The sequence below is a fragment of the Anguilla anguilla genome, chromosome 3, assembly GCF_013347855.1.
Source record: "Anguilla anguilla isolate fAngAng1 chromosome 3, fAngAng1.pri, whole genome shotgun sequence".
In the NCBI taxonomy this organism is placed as follows: domain Eukaryota; kingdom Metazoa; phylum Chordata; class Actinopteri; order Anguilliformes; family Anguillidae; genus Anguilla; species Anguilla anguilla.
Window position 1 is genome coordinate 38,929,743 of NC_049203.1, and position 17,901 is coordinate 38,947,643.

Consider the following 17,901-nt stretch of genomic DNA (forward strand, 5'->3'; position numbering starts at 1 on the left):
GTTACCTTCTCACTTTGGACCCATAAACATAAAAGTCCCCAAAACACCTGTCGCCTTCTCATTATGGACACAGCGACACGACAGCGAAGCTCCGCTCTAATGAAATCATTTTGCTGAAAGGCATCAGGAAATTCCTCTCAAAACACACAGCAGGGACACGCAACAGATACCAACAGTTAACAAAGAGAATTTGTTTGCGTGTGAGTGCATCGACTTCCTTCGACAAAGATAATAGAGGTTTGTTTATGCGACTGTGCAATGATTCACTTCGCAAAGGCGATAAACATTCATTACGGCGGCGCGGTGACTTACTTACGTAAAGACGACGGAAGTTTATTTATATCGGTGAGCGATTGGCTTACCTCTCGGCTCTCCTCGCGGATCCTCCGTGACTGAAAAGACAAAATCAAACAGAACCGGGCGTTCTCATCCTCGGAAAAAACACAATTTTCGGCAGACGGATGGGGGGCGGGGGACAAGGCGGGGGGCGGGGGGCAGCGGAATGATCACAGCGGAATCGTGAGCACTTAGACGCGGGGTAAACGAAAGGACAAATCAAAACGAATGGCTGAGAGACGGAGACGATTCCTCACAGGTCGTTAAGGAGTGGGGTTATTTACTTTTCCCCCGCGAGAGACTCCAGTTCCAGCTCCTGACATCTTTCAAACACGGTCCCATCTTTGACACTAACTGCCCTCCACCCCCTCCTCCTCCACCCCCTCCTCCTCCTCCTCCTCCTCCTCCCTGTTCCCCTGTACATTCATGCCACCTCCGGATGCTAGCCTGCTAGTCTGGATCCAAACACAGGAGCCGCCCTGACAGCGCAGGCCGGTCTCCAGTCAGCAGGAACACAGGTGGCGCCGCGGCGCGTTTCCAAACAGAGGACAGGACAGACCGGCTCGTTTCTCGCTCTGGCTGCAGAGGAAGAAAGACAGGGCGGCTCAGCTCGGAGGCGGGACGCTCCGCCCTGTCAACAGGCCTGCAGTTTAAGCAGTGTGGAAGCGCTGCTGCGCACTGAACCACTGGACAGGGTCCAGCTGCCGTGTTCAAGCAAAGAAAGCTCTCTCGCCCACCTCAGAAACGCTCGGCGCGACGGACGGAGCTGACCGGACGAAACCGGGTGAGGTGGGAGCGACAGAGGTCCGCCTACCCTGCCCTGATTGGCCGCGGCCTTCCCCTCCTCGCTCCTCTCGTCCAGCTCGTCGTCGCTCCACTCCCAGTCCCCGTCCTCCGTCCGGTGCAGGTGCCCGCTCGACCCCGGCACTCTCCTCACCTGGGGCGGGAACGGGAACAGGGACTCCTCAAACATACGTCCACCACGCAGACGCAATGCTGCTTACTCCTCACGGAATAGGTTTCATACATACAGTGCACACAAAAATAAATGTAGTTCACATCACACATATGTCTATGTGTTTGTGAATCCTAAACAGCTTGAAACAGCTTCTTCTCAGAAGGCTGGTATTGTATGCGGGGGAGTCTCAGACAAGCAAGGGGAAACACACGGCCTACCGGGAGACTGAGGAGAGGAAGCGGGCATGCAGCGTTAAAAACACACGGCTAACCCAGGGGATACCTCACACAGCCACCAACCCAATCTAACTAGCGCAAATCAATGGGGAGCACCAAATGTCTAACGCAGGGGCATCAGACTCCAGTCCTGGAGGGCCACGTTGCCTGCTGGTATTTGTAGTTTTAGCACTTATGTGGTTAATTGAAGTCATTGATTGGCTTGACAGTCTTCCCACCTTAGTTCCAAGACCTAGATTGGTAGCTACTTGATAGGGAGCCTCTAAAAAAAAAACCAGCAGGCAGTTGTGACCCGCCAATACTCGAGTTGGCACGGGCAAAGTCAAAGAGGGAGTACCCTTCGCGTGGGATTGTGTTCAGAACCTGTCTCAGAACTCGACGTCAAGCTCGCGCTCCCCGTGCTCTGCTCGGGTTCCTTGAGCGAAACAGAAGAGCGTCAGGACCCCCTCAGGAGGAGGACAAAACACAGGCCGCGCGCCGCAGCGCTCAGCACGCCGCACGCTCCAGCGCCCGCTCGCGTTGTTCTGGAACACGCTTCCATCCCGCGGCATTCCCAGCGGTCCTCAGCCCTTCAAAAAACGCCCGGCTCCTCAACTCCGAAAAGCTTGAGTTCGTCCTCGACGCCGCGCGCGTTCGTTTTTTTTTTTTTAAATATGACAGCTGCCGTCGAGAGCTCTTCTTGATGTCGCGCGGAAAGCGTCGCTCGGTTCGGAGCGGGGACGAGCCGCGTACGCGATTAAAGCGAATCCCGCGGGGAGGCCGCGCTCTCGAGCTCGCGAGCCGGGCGGAGGAGCTCCGGAGGAGCGCGGGAGGCGAGTCACGCGGATCGGTCCGATCCATCACCAGGATTTCGGGGCAGGGGGATTAGTGTTCGTGTCTCCTGAGCGGAAAAAAAAAGCTCATCGTAATTCTCAGGCCCACGTAAGTCTCTTTTCCACAAACTTGTTTACGGCTCGATTAATATTCCGTAAGCCCTTTCAAACTTTTTAGCTCTGTCTTTAAAAAAAAAAAAAAAAAAAAACTCTTTATCCCACACTTTACGTTTTACTTTGGAACCCCCGACTGGATGTGCTCACTGTGACATGCCCCGTCCAAACGGGAGGGTGCAGAAAGCTTTTTTTAAAACGAGCACAAGCTTTTTTTAAAACGAGCGTAACCGGGTGCCGCTTTTTCAGACAGAAAACGCGAGATGTGAGCGAGACTACGGAAAACGCGAGCACAACTCAACGGAGAATTTCACACTCGCCCTTTACCAGGAAAGTAAAGTACCTAAAGCATTAAAGTTACTCGGAAATCCATTAAAAGGAAGGCTACCACAGGGCAACAGGGTTTTCGAATTACAGGGATATGATACCTTTTATATATGGCTTCTCTCACAGATGGTTTCTCTCACTGGTCTGCCAAAATCTCTCACGAGACAAAAAGCCTCCCGGCCTCTGCATTTCCGATACATACCATAGTACTCAGGTTATTACTGCAGCTTAGACATCATCCCCATAGTGTCAGGCACTTGAAATGTGATCATCTTTTATCAATGACTCTTTGAAGTAAACTGAGCACGGGACAGCCGAATACAGGAACTTTGATGCCCTCTGCTGGCAGAACAGTGTGCTAGCGTGCAATGTGCCATGTTATCTTGCAGCAAACTCCGTAACTCTGTCAATCTAAAATATAAACTAGCATTACGCTGGATGTGAAAACTGTATGATTGACAGCTGTACGCAGGATGTTGTACTGCTTAGAGGCAATTTTAGCTAACTGAATCAAGGGGAAGAGTGAACAACAAACAGGGACAGACAGGATGAGGAGTAGAGGTAAAGAAAGAAAAAAGTGAAAGAGGTAGAAAAATAGAGGGAGAAAGAGTGCAATGTTCTTCAGTCGTATCTGTTGCATATACGTTTTGTCATGAAGCGAAGTATAACCGATTCTAAAACGAGGTGCTGCTTTGGGGCTTCCAAGTGGCATATCCAGACACTGGTAGTGCAGAGAGGCACCCCATGGGATGCATTAAATCCTGACCATGCGCACGGTTAGGATGGCATACACAGCTGGGGGAGTAACCAGCGCATAATTGGCTGTAAGGGGGTCCCGGGGGTGAATAATGGAGTGAAAATAAGTGCCAGTTGGCTTTTGCAACGAGATGCGTGCAAAAGTGCCCCATTCTGTACTTCATTGAGGACACAGCAGCAATGAGGCAGATCTACAGACCCAAACAGCCCTACAGTCCCTTCCATAACCAAGGGGGAAACAAGAAAATGGTGCCAGACAGGGCCTTGTCGCCAAGTGTGTAGGGCAGCTGACTATCAACCCATATATGGACATTAACCCCCCCCCCCCCTCGGAACTGGGGGGTCAAATCCTGGCCATGGCACTTTCTGTACTATATAAAGTAACAAAAAAGGATTAGAAGGGTAGACTGCCCGTTCTCCTTTTAAAAAGAGAGGCTTTTTCCATGAAAGGTGTGTCCAGCAGTCCCTCGCCCAGTCCAGAGCACTGCTTTGCATGGGCCCTGAATCATCGCGTCTGAATCACCACCCGGGCCTTCAGCTCGTAAGCTGCATCGTAACACCGCGCTTCACACTCAAACCTGCTGAAGCAGCTGCTTCTCTTTGATTTGGCGCCTCCCTCTCCCTCTCCCTCTCCGCTCTCCAGGTGGTCCTGCAGCCAATTACACCACGGAGAGTCCTATCCTTAGCGTGAGGGCAGGATGTAATATTAGAGAGAGGGACAGAGATGGAGAGAGAGTGAGGGGGTGGGGGGGGGGGGGGGGGACCGGGGACGAGCGAAGCCGAGTCCAGCTCCTGACGGAACGAGGTCACCGAGTTTGGAGTCGGGCCGGAGGCGCGGTTACTGCTACCGAGGGCACCGCCGCCACCCGGCCCGAAGCGTCGAGAGGGCGGCGACACCCCGCTTCAGCGTCTGCCAGCTTCGCGCATCGATCAACATCCCGCTGACCAGACACGGCAGAGAGTCAAACCGCTCTCGGCGGTGCCGAGATTACGCCTCCTCCCGCGAATACCGATTGCCCCGCTCCGACTCGGCCGTCGGCCTCGCCGCTCCCCAATTAACGCTGAGTTCCGGAAAGTTCCGCGTGATCTCGCGTCAGGCAACGTCGCGTCGGGCCGGTTGCGACCGTCGCCCGGATCGTCGCCGAGTGCTCTCGGCCGCCCTCGCGGCTCAGTGGGCAGACTTGTTCAACAGCACCAAGACCGGCGAACAAAAAAACCTGTCCCTTTATAGCCTTATAGCTTTAATCCTACTGCTAATAGTATATCTTAGAAGAAGACTTTATAGTATAATTCCATAACAATGTTAATACATTCTATTTTGTCTGTTTTCTTGGACATTTATTAGTTTTACTGCTTTAGTATATTTACCAGCAGCACTTCCTCAGCAGCATTGGGGGGATTTCTTACAAGACGCCCGCTTCGGATAAACCGCCGATTATGTGATATAAAAGCCGTGAGTTATCGTCTAAGCTAAAGAAGTGTGTGTGTGCGTGTGTGTCTGTGTGTGTGTGCGCATGTAGGTATGTGTGTGTGTGTGTGCGTGAATGTGTGTGTGTGCGTGTGTGTGCGTGTGTGGGCATATAGCTCCAAGTCAGTGCTTACACAACTGAAATTACCAGGATTGTTTACAGTGGGATACAGAATAATGTTTGTTTACAGCAGCATTTGCTTGCAGCATAATAATGATAATCATCATCATCACGGTCATAAATATAATAACACTGATATTATATTGTAATATTGTTGTGAATCCTATCAACACACGGCTTAATGGCCTCAGGTTGTGCCGTCTCATTTCTCATGACATCACTCTAAATTTATACCTACGCCCTAAACACAAACCCATTATCGCCCTTCAAACACATCGTCAGCTGAAAATCCCACTAGGCAGTTTGAGAGAGAGCTGACCTTACTTGACTCACGCTCTCCACTACGTATGACAGGAAGGGCAGAACCCGTGCGTTTCACTAGCCTCCCACCCTTAACTCGCTGCAGCACCGCGTTCACGTTAGCTTTGAGAATAAAGCACCGCGTTCACGTTAGCATTGAGAATAAAGCACCGCGTTCACGTTAGCTTTGAGAATAAAGCACCGCGTTCACGTCAGCTTTGAGAATAAAGCACCGCGTTCACGTCAGCTTTGAGAATAAAGCACCGCGTTCACGTTAGCTTTGAGAATAAAGCACCGCGTTCACGTCAGCTTTGAGAATAAAGCACCGCGTTCACGTTAGCTTTGAGAATAAAGCACCGCGTTCACGTCAGCTTTGAGAATAAAGCACCGCGTTCACGTCAGCTTTGAGAATAAAGCACCGCGTTCACGTCAGCTTTGAGAATAAAGCACCGCGTTCACGTCAGCTTTGAGAATAAAGCACCGCGTTCACGTCAGCTTTGAGAATAAAGCACCGCGTTCACGTCAGCTTTGAGAATAAAGCACCGCGTTCACGTCAGCTTTGTGATTAAAGCACCGCGTTCACGTCAGCTTTGAGAATAAAGCACCGCGTTCACGTTAGCTTTGAGAATAAAGCACCGCGTTCACGTTAGCATTGAGAATAAAGCACCGTGTTCACGTTAGCTTTGAGAATAAAGCACCGCGTTCACGTCAGCTTTGAGAATAAAGCACCGCGTTCACGTTAGCTTTGAGAATAAAGCACCGCGTTCACGTCAGCTTTGAGAATAAAGCACCGCGTTCACGTCAGCTTTGAGAATAAAGCACCGCGTTCACGTTAGCTTTGAGAATAAAGCACCGCGTTCACGTCAGCTTTGAGAATAAAGCACCGCGTTCACGTTAGCTTTGAGAATAAAGCACCGCGTTCACGTCAGCTTTGAGAATAAAGCACCGCGTTCACGTCAGCTTTGAGAATAAAGCACCGCGTTCACGTCAGCTTTGAGAATAAAGCACCGCGTTCACGTCAGCTTTGAGAATAAAGCACCGCGTTCACGTCAGCTTTGAGAATAAAGCACCGCGTTCACGTTAGCTTTGAGAATAAAGCACCGCGTTCACGTTAGCTTTGAGAATAAAGCACCGCGTTCACGTTAGCATTGAGAATAAAGCACCGCGTTCACGTTGGCTTTGAGAATAAAGCCCCGCGTTCACGTTGGCTTTGAGAATAAAGCACCGCGTTCACGTCAGCTTTGAGAATAAAGCACCGCGTTCACGTCAGCTTTGAGAATAAAGCACCGCGTTCACGTCAGCTTTGAGAATAAAGCACCGCGTTCACGTCAGCTTTGAGAATAAAGCACCGCGCCGGCGCATCTGAACCCACGGCCCCAAGAGTGCGCTCCGGTGTGCTCAGACGGGCCCAGACGGCTCCCTTCCTTCCGCTCTGAGGGCCCAGATAAGAGGCTCACCCGTTCGCCCGCCCGCCCACCCGCCCGCCCGCCCGCCCGCCCGCTCCGTCCTCCGCCCGCCGCGGCGCATCAGAGAGCGGCGACCCTCTCGTCACGGCCCCCCGCTTCGTAAACGAGGCTCGCGGTTGTCGCTCGGCTTGAACGCTCGGCCGCGGCTCCGCTCCGCGCCGCGTACGGGGTTCCGGACGCACGCGTGACGACGACAGCCGAAGCGCTGCGCCGCCAAAGCCCCCCTACCTCCAAAAAAGAGAGCCGGCGTTACGGAAACGGTGAGACCGGAGAGCGGGGCCCGGTTACCTCACCGTTCACATTAAATCCCGTTTGTCTCTTCAGACCGTTCGCGCCGGAAAGGAACTACGCGCCGGCGATCGCCTGACTCGTCAGCGCGTTCATTCCGCATGAGTTATTGCCCCCCCCCCCCCCTCCCTTTTCATGACACTTGTTACATGTTGCCCCATCCCAGCACTTTTTGGTAATTTGTATTTGTCCTAATACTGTAGCTTATTCTTCTGCCTAGTTGGCCTTGCAGAGGTTAGGTCTGAATAGTGTTCACTGTGTGAACTAAACTGTGTTCTTGGCTAGAAATAGCTGTACAAAATAAGTATTGTATCTTACTGAACCTGTGTTTAGTAGTTGTCTATGACCATGAAATGCACTTTTTGTACGTCGCTTTGGATAAAAGCGCCTGCCAAATAAATGTAATGTAATGTAATGTTATGAGGACGCCGGGACAAGCCGAACGGAACCCCGCGGAACGAGAGGTCGCTCGGCGCGCGTTACGATGGGAAATTGAACACTGTGAGCTGGCGCTCTTTACTAATAATACTTTACGACAAGTCATTCACGTAATTCTCCTCAGCGTCGCTGCTTAGCGGAGGAGGCGGCTGTGCGTTGGTGTGAGTGTCTGTGCGCGTGTCTGTTGGAGAACGATGGGCGGCAGTGTAGTATAATGGGTAAGGAGTTGGTCTTGTAACCTAAAGGTTGCAGGTTTGAGTCCCCACTAGGACACTGTTGTTGTACCCTTGAGCAAGGTACTTAACCTGAATTGCTTCAGTATACAGTATATCCAGCTGGCTAAACGGATGCAATGTAAATGCTGTGTAAAAAGTTGTGTAAGTCGCACTGGATAAGAGCGTCTGCTAAATGCCTGTAATGTAAAGAATGTAAACAGAGTTGTGTGTGTGTGTGAGCGTGTTAGTGTGCGTTGGGTATGTGACTTTGTGTGCGCATATACAGTGAGCTCCATGACGTTTGGGACATACATTCATTTTTCTTGACTTGGCTCTGTACTGAACGATTTTACATCTGTAATCAAACAATTCACATGGGGGAACTATGTATAAAAAGTTCTGTGATTTCCACATGGTGAAACTAAAATGTATAAAAATATCCCTCAATAAAAGCTGAGACCATAAACTTTATGGAGCTCACTGTAGATGTGAGTGTACCTGTGTGCTTGTGTGCATGCATGTCTGTGAGAGAGACTGAATGTGCCTGTATGGACGTTTGTCAGAGAGAGTGAGGTGAGTGAGTGTGTATGCACTCTGGGGACCACTGGCATCATTACACATCCACAAAGAGGAGACGTGGAAACCAACTGGGGACATTGTCCAGGTCCCCACTCATCGCATTCAGGTTAAAATGATGACTAGACCCCCCCAGTGAAGTTTTATTTTTTATATACAAAGTGGGCAAGCGATGAGTGTTAAGTGTGTAACGTCAGTGCTCAGTGTTGCCTCTGTAGGCTGGAGCTGGAATTTCAGTGACACACAAACCCATTAAACACTCCTCTATTATTGTTAATAGGCCCCAGGCTGGTTTTCAGACTACAGGGGAGCACTGAGGAAACACTGAATGAATTTGTCTCTCCAAGTGTTATTTACTGTATACCTCGTTTAAATATATTTACCTCATAATATATATATAAATATGTTGATTGTGTCTGCGTGTGTCTGAGTGCTTGCGTGCACATGTATATGTGTTTGTGTATGTGTCTGTGTGTGTGCACGTGCGCGTTTGTGAGTGCTAAAAACATTACCCTTCTGGCTCTTTGAGCTATATTTGGTGCTCTGTTCAGCAGTTTTTCAATCAGATACTCTCTGTTCTGTAAATGAAAACAGGAAGAGAAATAAATAAGATGGATCTTGCTACTTTGACACACAGCAGTTAAAATGTGAATGGAGCGGAAATGGGAGAGAATAAATTAGGTACCTTTGCCTTTTGGAAAAATTTACATTTCAAAAGCTCTGCTGCAGTCGGCCTAAAGACAAAAACAGACACGGGCAATTAATCCACACGCCAGGCACAGAGAACCCTGCTTTATGGCAGTGCGCTTCTAACAGCAGATTAGGTGTACAGTACTGCAAACGCACTCGCTAGCAGATGCCAGCGCGTCAGCAGGATTTCCCTGCTCGTGACCCCCGCCGAAAACCCAGACCACACTTATGATCATCGAAGCTGAGAATCTAATTAGATAAAACGCCATAAAGGATTTTATTCTAATTTCTGAATGGCGTGCTCAGCTGTATTCGCCGCTAGAGAGAGGAAGTGAAAAATTGCGGGTCAGCGTCCCCGATCGTTCATCTAATTTCATAGCGGAGTTTTGATCCGTCCTCCTCCCCGAGAGCACGGATCTGGGGCTCGGTGAGGCTGGCAGTGAGCTGGAGAGTTTGAGCTGATTGGCTGAGAAAGCGTGGCGGAGGAGCGCGGACCTCTTCGTCGGGTCTTTCTGAAGACACAGGGTTATCAGCTTCCTAAAGGACTTGCCGTACTTCTTCAACATCTCCTTGTCCTCCACACCGGTTTCCAGTGTGGGGGGGTCGTTCTGCAGCGTCAGCATCAGAACCTGCGAAAGGCACAGGGAAACAGAAGAGCGCAGGCTTTGCGCATGCATACGCACAGAGATGCACACGTATACACACGCACGCATAGGCAGCCGCGCATGCACATACACACACACACACACACACACACAACCACTCACACAAACACACGCACACACACACACAACCACTCACACAAACACACACACACACACACACACACACACACGCACAACCACTCACACAAACACACACACACACACACACACACAACCACTCACACAAACACACACACACACAACCACTCACACAAACACACACACACACACACACACACACAACCACTCACACAAACACACACACACACACACACACACAACCACTCACACAAACACACTCACACACACACACAACCACTCACACAAACACACACACACACACACACACACAACCACTCACACAAACACACACACACACACAACCACTCACACAAACACACACACACACACAACCACACACACACACACACAACCACTCACACAAACACACACACACACACACACAACCACTCACACAAACACACACACACACACACACACACACACACACACACACAACCACTCACACAAACACACACAAACACACACACACACACACACACACAACCACTGACACAAACACACACACACACAACCACTCACACAAACACACACACACACACACACAACCACTCACACACACACACACACACACACACAACCACTCACACAAACACACACACACACACACACACAACCACTCACACAAACACACACACACATACACACACAACCACTCACACAAACACACACACACACACACACACACACACACACACACAACATCTCAGGTACCTTCATGGGTGGGTATTTGTGATACGGCGCAGATCCCGTGGCTAATTCAATGGCCGTGATTCCGAAACTCCAGATGTCTGCTTTGAAGTCATAACCTCGCACCTGTGAACATACTGGCTCTGATATATCAGGAATATCATCAATGGTGTCCGTATCGAGGGTCACATGCATGTGATAACTGGTGTCAGTACGTAAGGTGTCAGTACTTATGATGAGCCACATGGATGTGATTACTGGTGTCAGTACTTAAGATGAGCCGCATGGATGTGATTACTGGTGTCAGTACTTGAGATGAGCCGCGTGGATGTGTGTCAGTACTGAGAAAGTGTGAAAGGCCGCATGGATGATTGTTGTTTTGTCACCGTTTACCGTGGTTCTTTTAGATTCATCCCACAGTAAACTCAAAGTTCCTAACTCATTGCTAAGGGTGTAACGGTACATGTATTCACAGAGCAGCAGCCCATTTGGTATGGGACTTTCGGTTCAGTACGTGCTGTGAACCTAACAATTACAGTCTTGCTTCAACACAAATGTGGAACTTTGTTCTGTGCGGAACTTGAATTCAAAACAGGATGTTGTTAATTCAGCTCAGCTCCATCATTACGGCGGATTCAAATGAGAAGCCAGGGCACCAGGACCCTCCCGTATCACTGAAGCTGGCATTCCGGTATAATCGCTGGCAATACATCAAACGTGGCAATTCATTTGAGATTTGGCATCGCCCGAATGTGCATATTACTGGAGCGAGGGAAAAAAACAGCCTGGAGTGCCAGCCCTTCTCCCCATGGCATACAGGCGGTCTCTCGGTGCAGATTCAGACTTGCCCAAAGCAATGAGGAAGGCTACTGGAGCTATTATCGCAGCGGATCTGCGACCATGCTCAGTTGTAGAGAATATGGGTTTTAAGCCCTGGTGAAAACAATCCAGCTAAGACCTACTGGGCTTGTAAACTGGTTTAAGCTGGCTTTTCGAGACTTCTAGCTGGTCAAAGCTGGTCTGATACTGGTCATAGCTGGTCAGATAGTGGTCATAGCCGGTCTGTGGCTGGTCAAAGCTGATTAAAGCTGGTTAAGCTGGAAGAGTAAGCTGATGACCAGACTGGTGGACAAGCTGACTACAGGATGCTCCGCTGGTGAACAGCTGGTCGGCCAGCTAGAACCAACTAGTAGCGTCAGAAACAGCTTAAACCAGCTAGAAAAAGTCAGAAACAGCTTAAACCAGCTTGACAAATTTAGGCTGGTTTAAGCTGGAATTTTCCACGGGGAGCTTATGCAAACCAGCATATGCTTTCAGCAAACCACAGTTGCAACAACATAACCATTTTTTGTATTGCAACCATAGACCACATGAAAAATAGACTACAACCTATTTTCATAGGAAATGAAAACCAATTTTACATTTTTATACTGTACCGAAAATGTACTGAACCGCGAAGTTTAAACCGAGGTGTGAACCGAATGTACCGTTACGCCCCTCATCGTTGCACGCGGTATGGGAAAGTGGACCGGCCCTCATTCCCTGCCTTCCTATTTAAAAGGCAGCCCTAAGTCAACTTTCTTCCTAGAAAGCACTTCCTAGACCTCTAAGAAATTATAGATCTCAAGATCTATAATTATAAGCTCTTACAATGATAGATCTCAAGATCCACATCATTGGAACATAGTCCAAAAAGAACTACAACTTTAAAGTGAATTTAAAAAGATGGTCGAAGAACTGCAACATACACCCAAGCTTAATTGTGTTTTCAACCTTATAGATCGCATTCTTTTCTTTTTTACAGGGACAGAGAAAAATTCAAATGTTTATTAATTTTGTAATGTATAATTATTGTATTGATGTACTGTTGCTGTCCTCTTGACCATGTCTCATGTAAAATATATTTTAATGTTAATGAGTACTTACCTGATGAAATAAAGGCTAAATTAAAAAAATGAAAAATACAAAATACTGGCGTCAGCATTGACAGGGGCCACACAGATGACAATATTGGTGTCAGTGTTGTGAAGGGCCACAGACCACACATACCTGCTCCATTACTTCAGGAGCCATCCAGCATGGCGTCCCCACAAAGGTCTTTCGTACTTTGTTTCGTGTAACGTCTCCTCCAGTAGCTAGAAACGCACTGACTCCAAAATCTATGAAACCAAGAACAATCCAAATTCAAATTGCGCCAAAAATTATGTCAGCGAAACATCAACAAACTCAAACAAAATCAGCAAATAAGAACAGCTGTTGCAAGTCGAAGCTCATTAACAGTGAGAGATTGACACTTACAGGATAGTGTCTAAACACCCCAAAATTAACCCCAAAAATGACCACAGAATTGATTCAGCACCTGTTACCCAGTCTAGACAAAGACTCATCATGAGCTTCACACAGCTGGTATTCTTGACAGTTGGTATTCAAGGCTAATGCACAAAGACAAATAGCTTAATGTAAGGAGCACAAAACCTTGGACCCCTGAGCAATGGAAAAATGTAATATGGTATGAAGAGTTGTCTTTTACTCTTGTTTATTACATCTGAACAGGTTTATGTTTAGAGAAAGCCGATGTCTGTTACAAACTGTTAAACATGGTGGTGGATCTGTAATAGAATGGATAGTCATCTCATAGGAGTGACTGCCTGGGTCTGATGATTGTTCTGCTTGGTCCTAAATTACAAGAGCAGGTGCACCCTATGGTGCAAACCCTTTTCCTAAATGAAGTCCCCATTTTCCAAGATGATAACGCCCCCCATACACACTGCTAAACAAATTCATCTGCACAAGAATTAAGTCAAATGCATGTATCTATGGGAAGTTCTAGGGTTCAGAGTGCAAGGTAGGTGTCCAACTGCATCCCACAAAGACCTGCAGGCCTTCCTACTTCAGTACACGAACAGTACAATATCCCACCACAAACAGTGAATAACTCGTATAACATTATTCCAAGAAGGACCAAGCTGCTCCGAAGGCTAAGCTCCTTATTAGCTAATTGATATTCATAAATTGTTACGTTTCCATTATTTTGTACTGCCCTTGCATTTCAGCTACGTTCACCGATAAGCACACGAATGACAGACGAGAACTGATTCGTGTCCCCGCAAGAACGTTTTACTGGGGTCTAATCTACAAGTGAACCAGCGCTGATGTGCAGAGCTAATCGCCTAATTGAGCAGGTGCTAATTGGTCGAAGCAAAAACGCTGCAAGTGCACTGGGCCTCCAAGCATGAAATTGGCCGCCCCGAATCTATGGGCTGTGAATAGAAGCAGTTACCTCAGAAAAGAGCGAATTCACTCGCACCTGCACCTGCAGGCAGCTTTAACGCAGGGAGAAAGCGACTCTCCCCGTGTTGTGTAATCAATCAAACCCAAGAGGGTGGAAGACATTATTTTTTTTACAATCGGTGCTGATCGAAAACTTCTCTCTCATTAACTTGAAATGCTTCAGAGTTAAGTGCTTAAAGGTTCCCATTTTGTCGCTTATTATAAGAGATTATATTTCAAAGATTGAATGGGGTTGCTTTATGACTGCAGTCAGACAAACTCCTTTAATCTAGGCACCCCTGATTAAGGTAGCTAATCGAACGTCTGTGGTTTGATGTCATCAGCTAAGGGATTCCTATCCCTCAAAGATCAAAAATCTAATTCCTCATGTCACCTGTAGACCTGCAATCATGCTATGCAGTCAAAGTAGCATATTTATACCTTTTTGCCGTCCTAAAATATTAGGCTATTTCAGCTTGAGTGTGTTTCATTAACCTAGACAGTATTTTGTGTGCAATGAAGCATGTTCTAGATGTATTTTGCAGAGCTTTATTGGGCTATTTATTGGCTGTTATTGGGGCATTCCAGGGTTTTCAGTTTAAAGCAAAAATAAAATAAAAATATACTACAAGTAATCCAAAGCAGCTCATACAGCAAAATTATATTTCCAGAGGCTATACATATGAACACATAAATTTTATAACATTTATTCACAATTTTAAACATAAATATCTTAACATAATATAATATTACATTAATGAAAAGGCCATCAGGAAACATAACATCTCCACAAGGCTAAACGAGTTACATACAGGGCTAAGAAAGAAATGCTGCCCCATTAATGTTGGGCATCATGTCAGGCACACACCTGCGATCTGGACTGAACCATCCTCTCCCAGAAGAATGTTCCCAGCCTTCACATCCCTGAGGACACACACACACACACACACACACACACACACACATACACATGTACATGCACACACACACACACACACACACATACACACATGTACATGTACACACACCCACACACACACACAGAAAACAGATCAGGTAACATAACTATGTCCCAAACAGTGAAGCGTGCTGCATTGATCATGACTGTGTAGTTTAATTAGTATGCACTAGGAAAAGGGCAGCTTTTATTTTATTTTTATTTTCTATGAGGGTCAATAGATATTGACCCTCAACTTAATTTAATTAAATCTGCAATTTTTTGATTGGCAAGTAATATTTCAGCTTTCTCTTTAAATGTAGCATTCATTTTTCTTCTCATTATAGAAGAGAAAGTCAATAATCTGACAAAGTTCAAGTCAGTAAAATCAATGTAATCATTTTTAAACATGCACTTAAGGTGGCAGACCACCTCTGTGCTGTATCATACTGAAGTTAACATCTTTACATCACAGAGATTGAAGAGCAGGATAAATTTACTCAAAATTTCAACTATGGACACGAGATTAAATATATGGATGTAAGAAAATTCACAATTCTAAAATAACATAATTCTATCACAAAACAATTAAGGAATAATCATATAAACCAATGGCAACTGCTCAGCTAGAAACCCACAAAGCAAAAATCGTAGCTTTAACCTGATCATTATGCTCAACTTAATTTTCTTTCCTTAAATTATCAATATCGACATAAATACTGATTATCCTACTGATTCAGCAATTTTTTCTCTGCATCACAAAGACGACAGATAATTTGCATCCACTGATTATTTGCATAGCACCTTTTTATGTTTGTTGTTGTGTGGCCTAATGATAGATGTGTGTAGTGCCAAACAAATTACGTCCAAATGTGTGCAGCGAACCTGCTGGGTATTGCTACACTCTGTCTCACTTTGTTAACACCTCCTTCTAAATGCATCATAATTACTTGTGTTGACAAGCTCTTCTCTAAATAATCCCTGATGGAAAAATTGATAACACACTTGCGTTCACTTGTGAGAACAGTTTCTAGACTAACGAACATGAAGGTTCAAACACTTCTCGAGTTACACTGACATAGGTATAGACATTGATATCTCTGCAAGAGTACTTAAGTAAAGTAAAAATACTCAAATTTTTATAGACAGTCTTGGTATTATGCATGTGTAGGCATATATACTGTATATCATCAATACTGAACTCAACAACTACCCCTGGTGCTCATCACAGGAACAAAACTACTTGTTTGTGACTCAAAAAAGGGGCGTATATCCAAGGCAAAGTGCACCTAAATGACATTTAGTATTTAAGATAGAATTCCAGTCATAAACTCTTGTAATTAATAAAGAAAAATGGATCCACTGAACATATCAAAATAGTAGCTGATTGCTAACAAACTTATTTTAAAAAAAGGAAAGCCCTCTCACAGCAACTTTTCACATTAAGTAAAGTAAAGCTACAAAAAGTCATAGAATACCTTTACCTGTGGATCTGACCATTTCTGTGCAGGTAGTCTAGGCCTCCTAATACCTCTTTTAAAATGGTGGCTATTATAGGCTCATCCAGGACTCCATTCTGCTGCTCTTCTGTGTTGACCGTGTGTTTTATTACATCCAGCATCGACCCTTAAAAGAAACACTTCCATTTACTCCCCAAGCTTTGCAGTTGTCCACACAGGCCCTGTACGGTCAAAAATACTTCCCTTCTTTTACTCAATAGGAATGTAATAAAAGTTAAACATGAAAAATGCAAACCGCTTCAAATCTCTAAGCCAGGTCTACTAACTAAAACCAGTAAATATTAAGGTAGGGCTTTAGGCAGGTACTCTGTCCTACTGTCACAGTTAGCAGCGCCCAGAAAATGCCACATTACCATATTGTCTGTGCCAAGAAATAATTGGGCTACACATACAAAAACAAACATTTTACAAATATCTTACACTGCTGAAATGCTGAAATCCATTCAGGCATTAAAAACTGCAACTATCCTGCATTACAAAAGGAACTAACGAAAGGAGGTTGAGAAAAAAGCAAAAGAGACACTACACACTGTAACAGTTTTACAATCCATATAGAACTACACACTGTATGTGCACAGTACAGATCTTAGAGAACCAGCGATTAACCCTAAGGCACACCCATTACAACTGTTTAGTAAATACCACATAGCTTTTCAGGCCTTCACTGGCCACAGTGCATAAAGGCTACACTGTTGTAAATCAGGAATTATGTTTGCATTGCATTTTACTTGAGTTTCACATTAGTCGTTATCCACACGTTTTTCACCTTTAAAATCTGTCTGTATAGTCCAAACACACCTTGCGTAAACACACACAAAGCGAAGGATGGAGAGCCCACTGAGTAGCACTCAAGAGGCTGCCTCAAAGTCCAGTCCGAAAAACAAGAAAGCGTCATTCAGGAAATATGAGCACCCAGATAAGGAACAGAAAATCTAATATTCATGCTATATTCTTGAGATAATGAAGTGCTACGCACAAAGGATTTTAAATCATGACACGATGTGCTGCTCTAACTGCCTTCCAGATATCAATCTACATTTCCAGTCTAGCTCATTGTTTCACTTTCCAAGGGTTCTTCAGACATCAATCACCTCATTTTAACCTTAATTGCAATGACTATAGAAACCCATGTCTGTGGTACGTTTCATTTAGCATTCAATGAAGAAATGCAGTTAATTCAAATGTGAAAATGGCAGGAGGCAAAGCTTACCTCCACTTAGAAGTTTCATGACCAGCCAAAGCTCATCTTTTACAACAAATGAAGTGTAGTACGTGACTACGTTGGGATGGCTGCACTGGCTCATTGCTTGAATCTCTTTCTGCATTAAAACAGAAGAAAGTACGTAATTTCACACAGGAATCTGCTCAACCAGGGCGCAATGAAGCTCGGCCCATTCTGTTTTTTATTTCTTACACATTGTCTCTTAATCACTTCAGTAAGCAGTGCGTGTAATTTCTATGTAAGAAATCAACAAAGTTTGAGGAAACTTGCGGTGAAGGACCTGCACTGTTTGCAGTGTTACTGAACAAAATGTCAAGTATCTGAACTCCACCAATCATTTTGAAAGAGGTACTATGAGGTATTCTTCAAGATTTCT

At 46.0% G+C, this 17,901-nt stretch overlaps 1 protein-coding gene across 6 annotated transcripts in view; it reads right to left on the reverse strand.

Moving 5' to 3' along the window:
• Positions 1–17,901, reverse strand: part of stk39 (serine threonine kinase 39) — a 49,923-nt gene that overhangs the window by 28,343 nt on the left and 3,679 nt on the right. For 3 of the 6 annotated variants that reach the window (XM_035411804.1, XM_035411802.1, XM_035411801.1), the window contains exons 3-14: positions 17,514–17,622; positions 16,268–16,409; positions 14,715–14,770; positions 12,626–12,735; positions 12,503–12,517; positions 10,601–10,702; positions 9,597–9,730; positions 9,097–9,145; positions 8,924–8,989; positions 1,868–1,945; positions 1,151–1,273; positions 363–392 (exon numbers count right to left, since the gene is read on the reverse strand). In XM_035411804.1, the coding sequence (XP_035267695.1) occupies positions 363–392; positions 1,151–1,273; positions 1,868–1,945; positions 8,924–8,989; positions 9,097–9,145; positions 9,597–9,730; positions 10,601–10,702; positions 12,503–12,517; positions 12,626–12,735; positions 14,715–14,770; positions 16,268–16,409; positions 17,514–17,622 (1,014 nt within the window). The remainder of the gene's footprint in view (positions 1–362; positions 393–1,150; positions 1,274–1,867; positions 1,946–8,923; positions 8,990–9,096; positions 9,146–9,596; positions 9,731–10,600; positions 10,703–12,502; positions 12,518–12,625; positions 12,736–14,714; positions 14,771–16,267; positions 16,410–17,513; positions 17,623–17,901) is intronic. The other 3 variants (XM_035411803.1, XM_035411805.1, XM_035411806.1) reach the window with 3 other exon arrangements.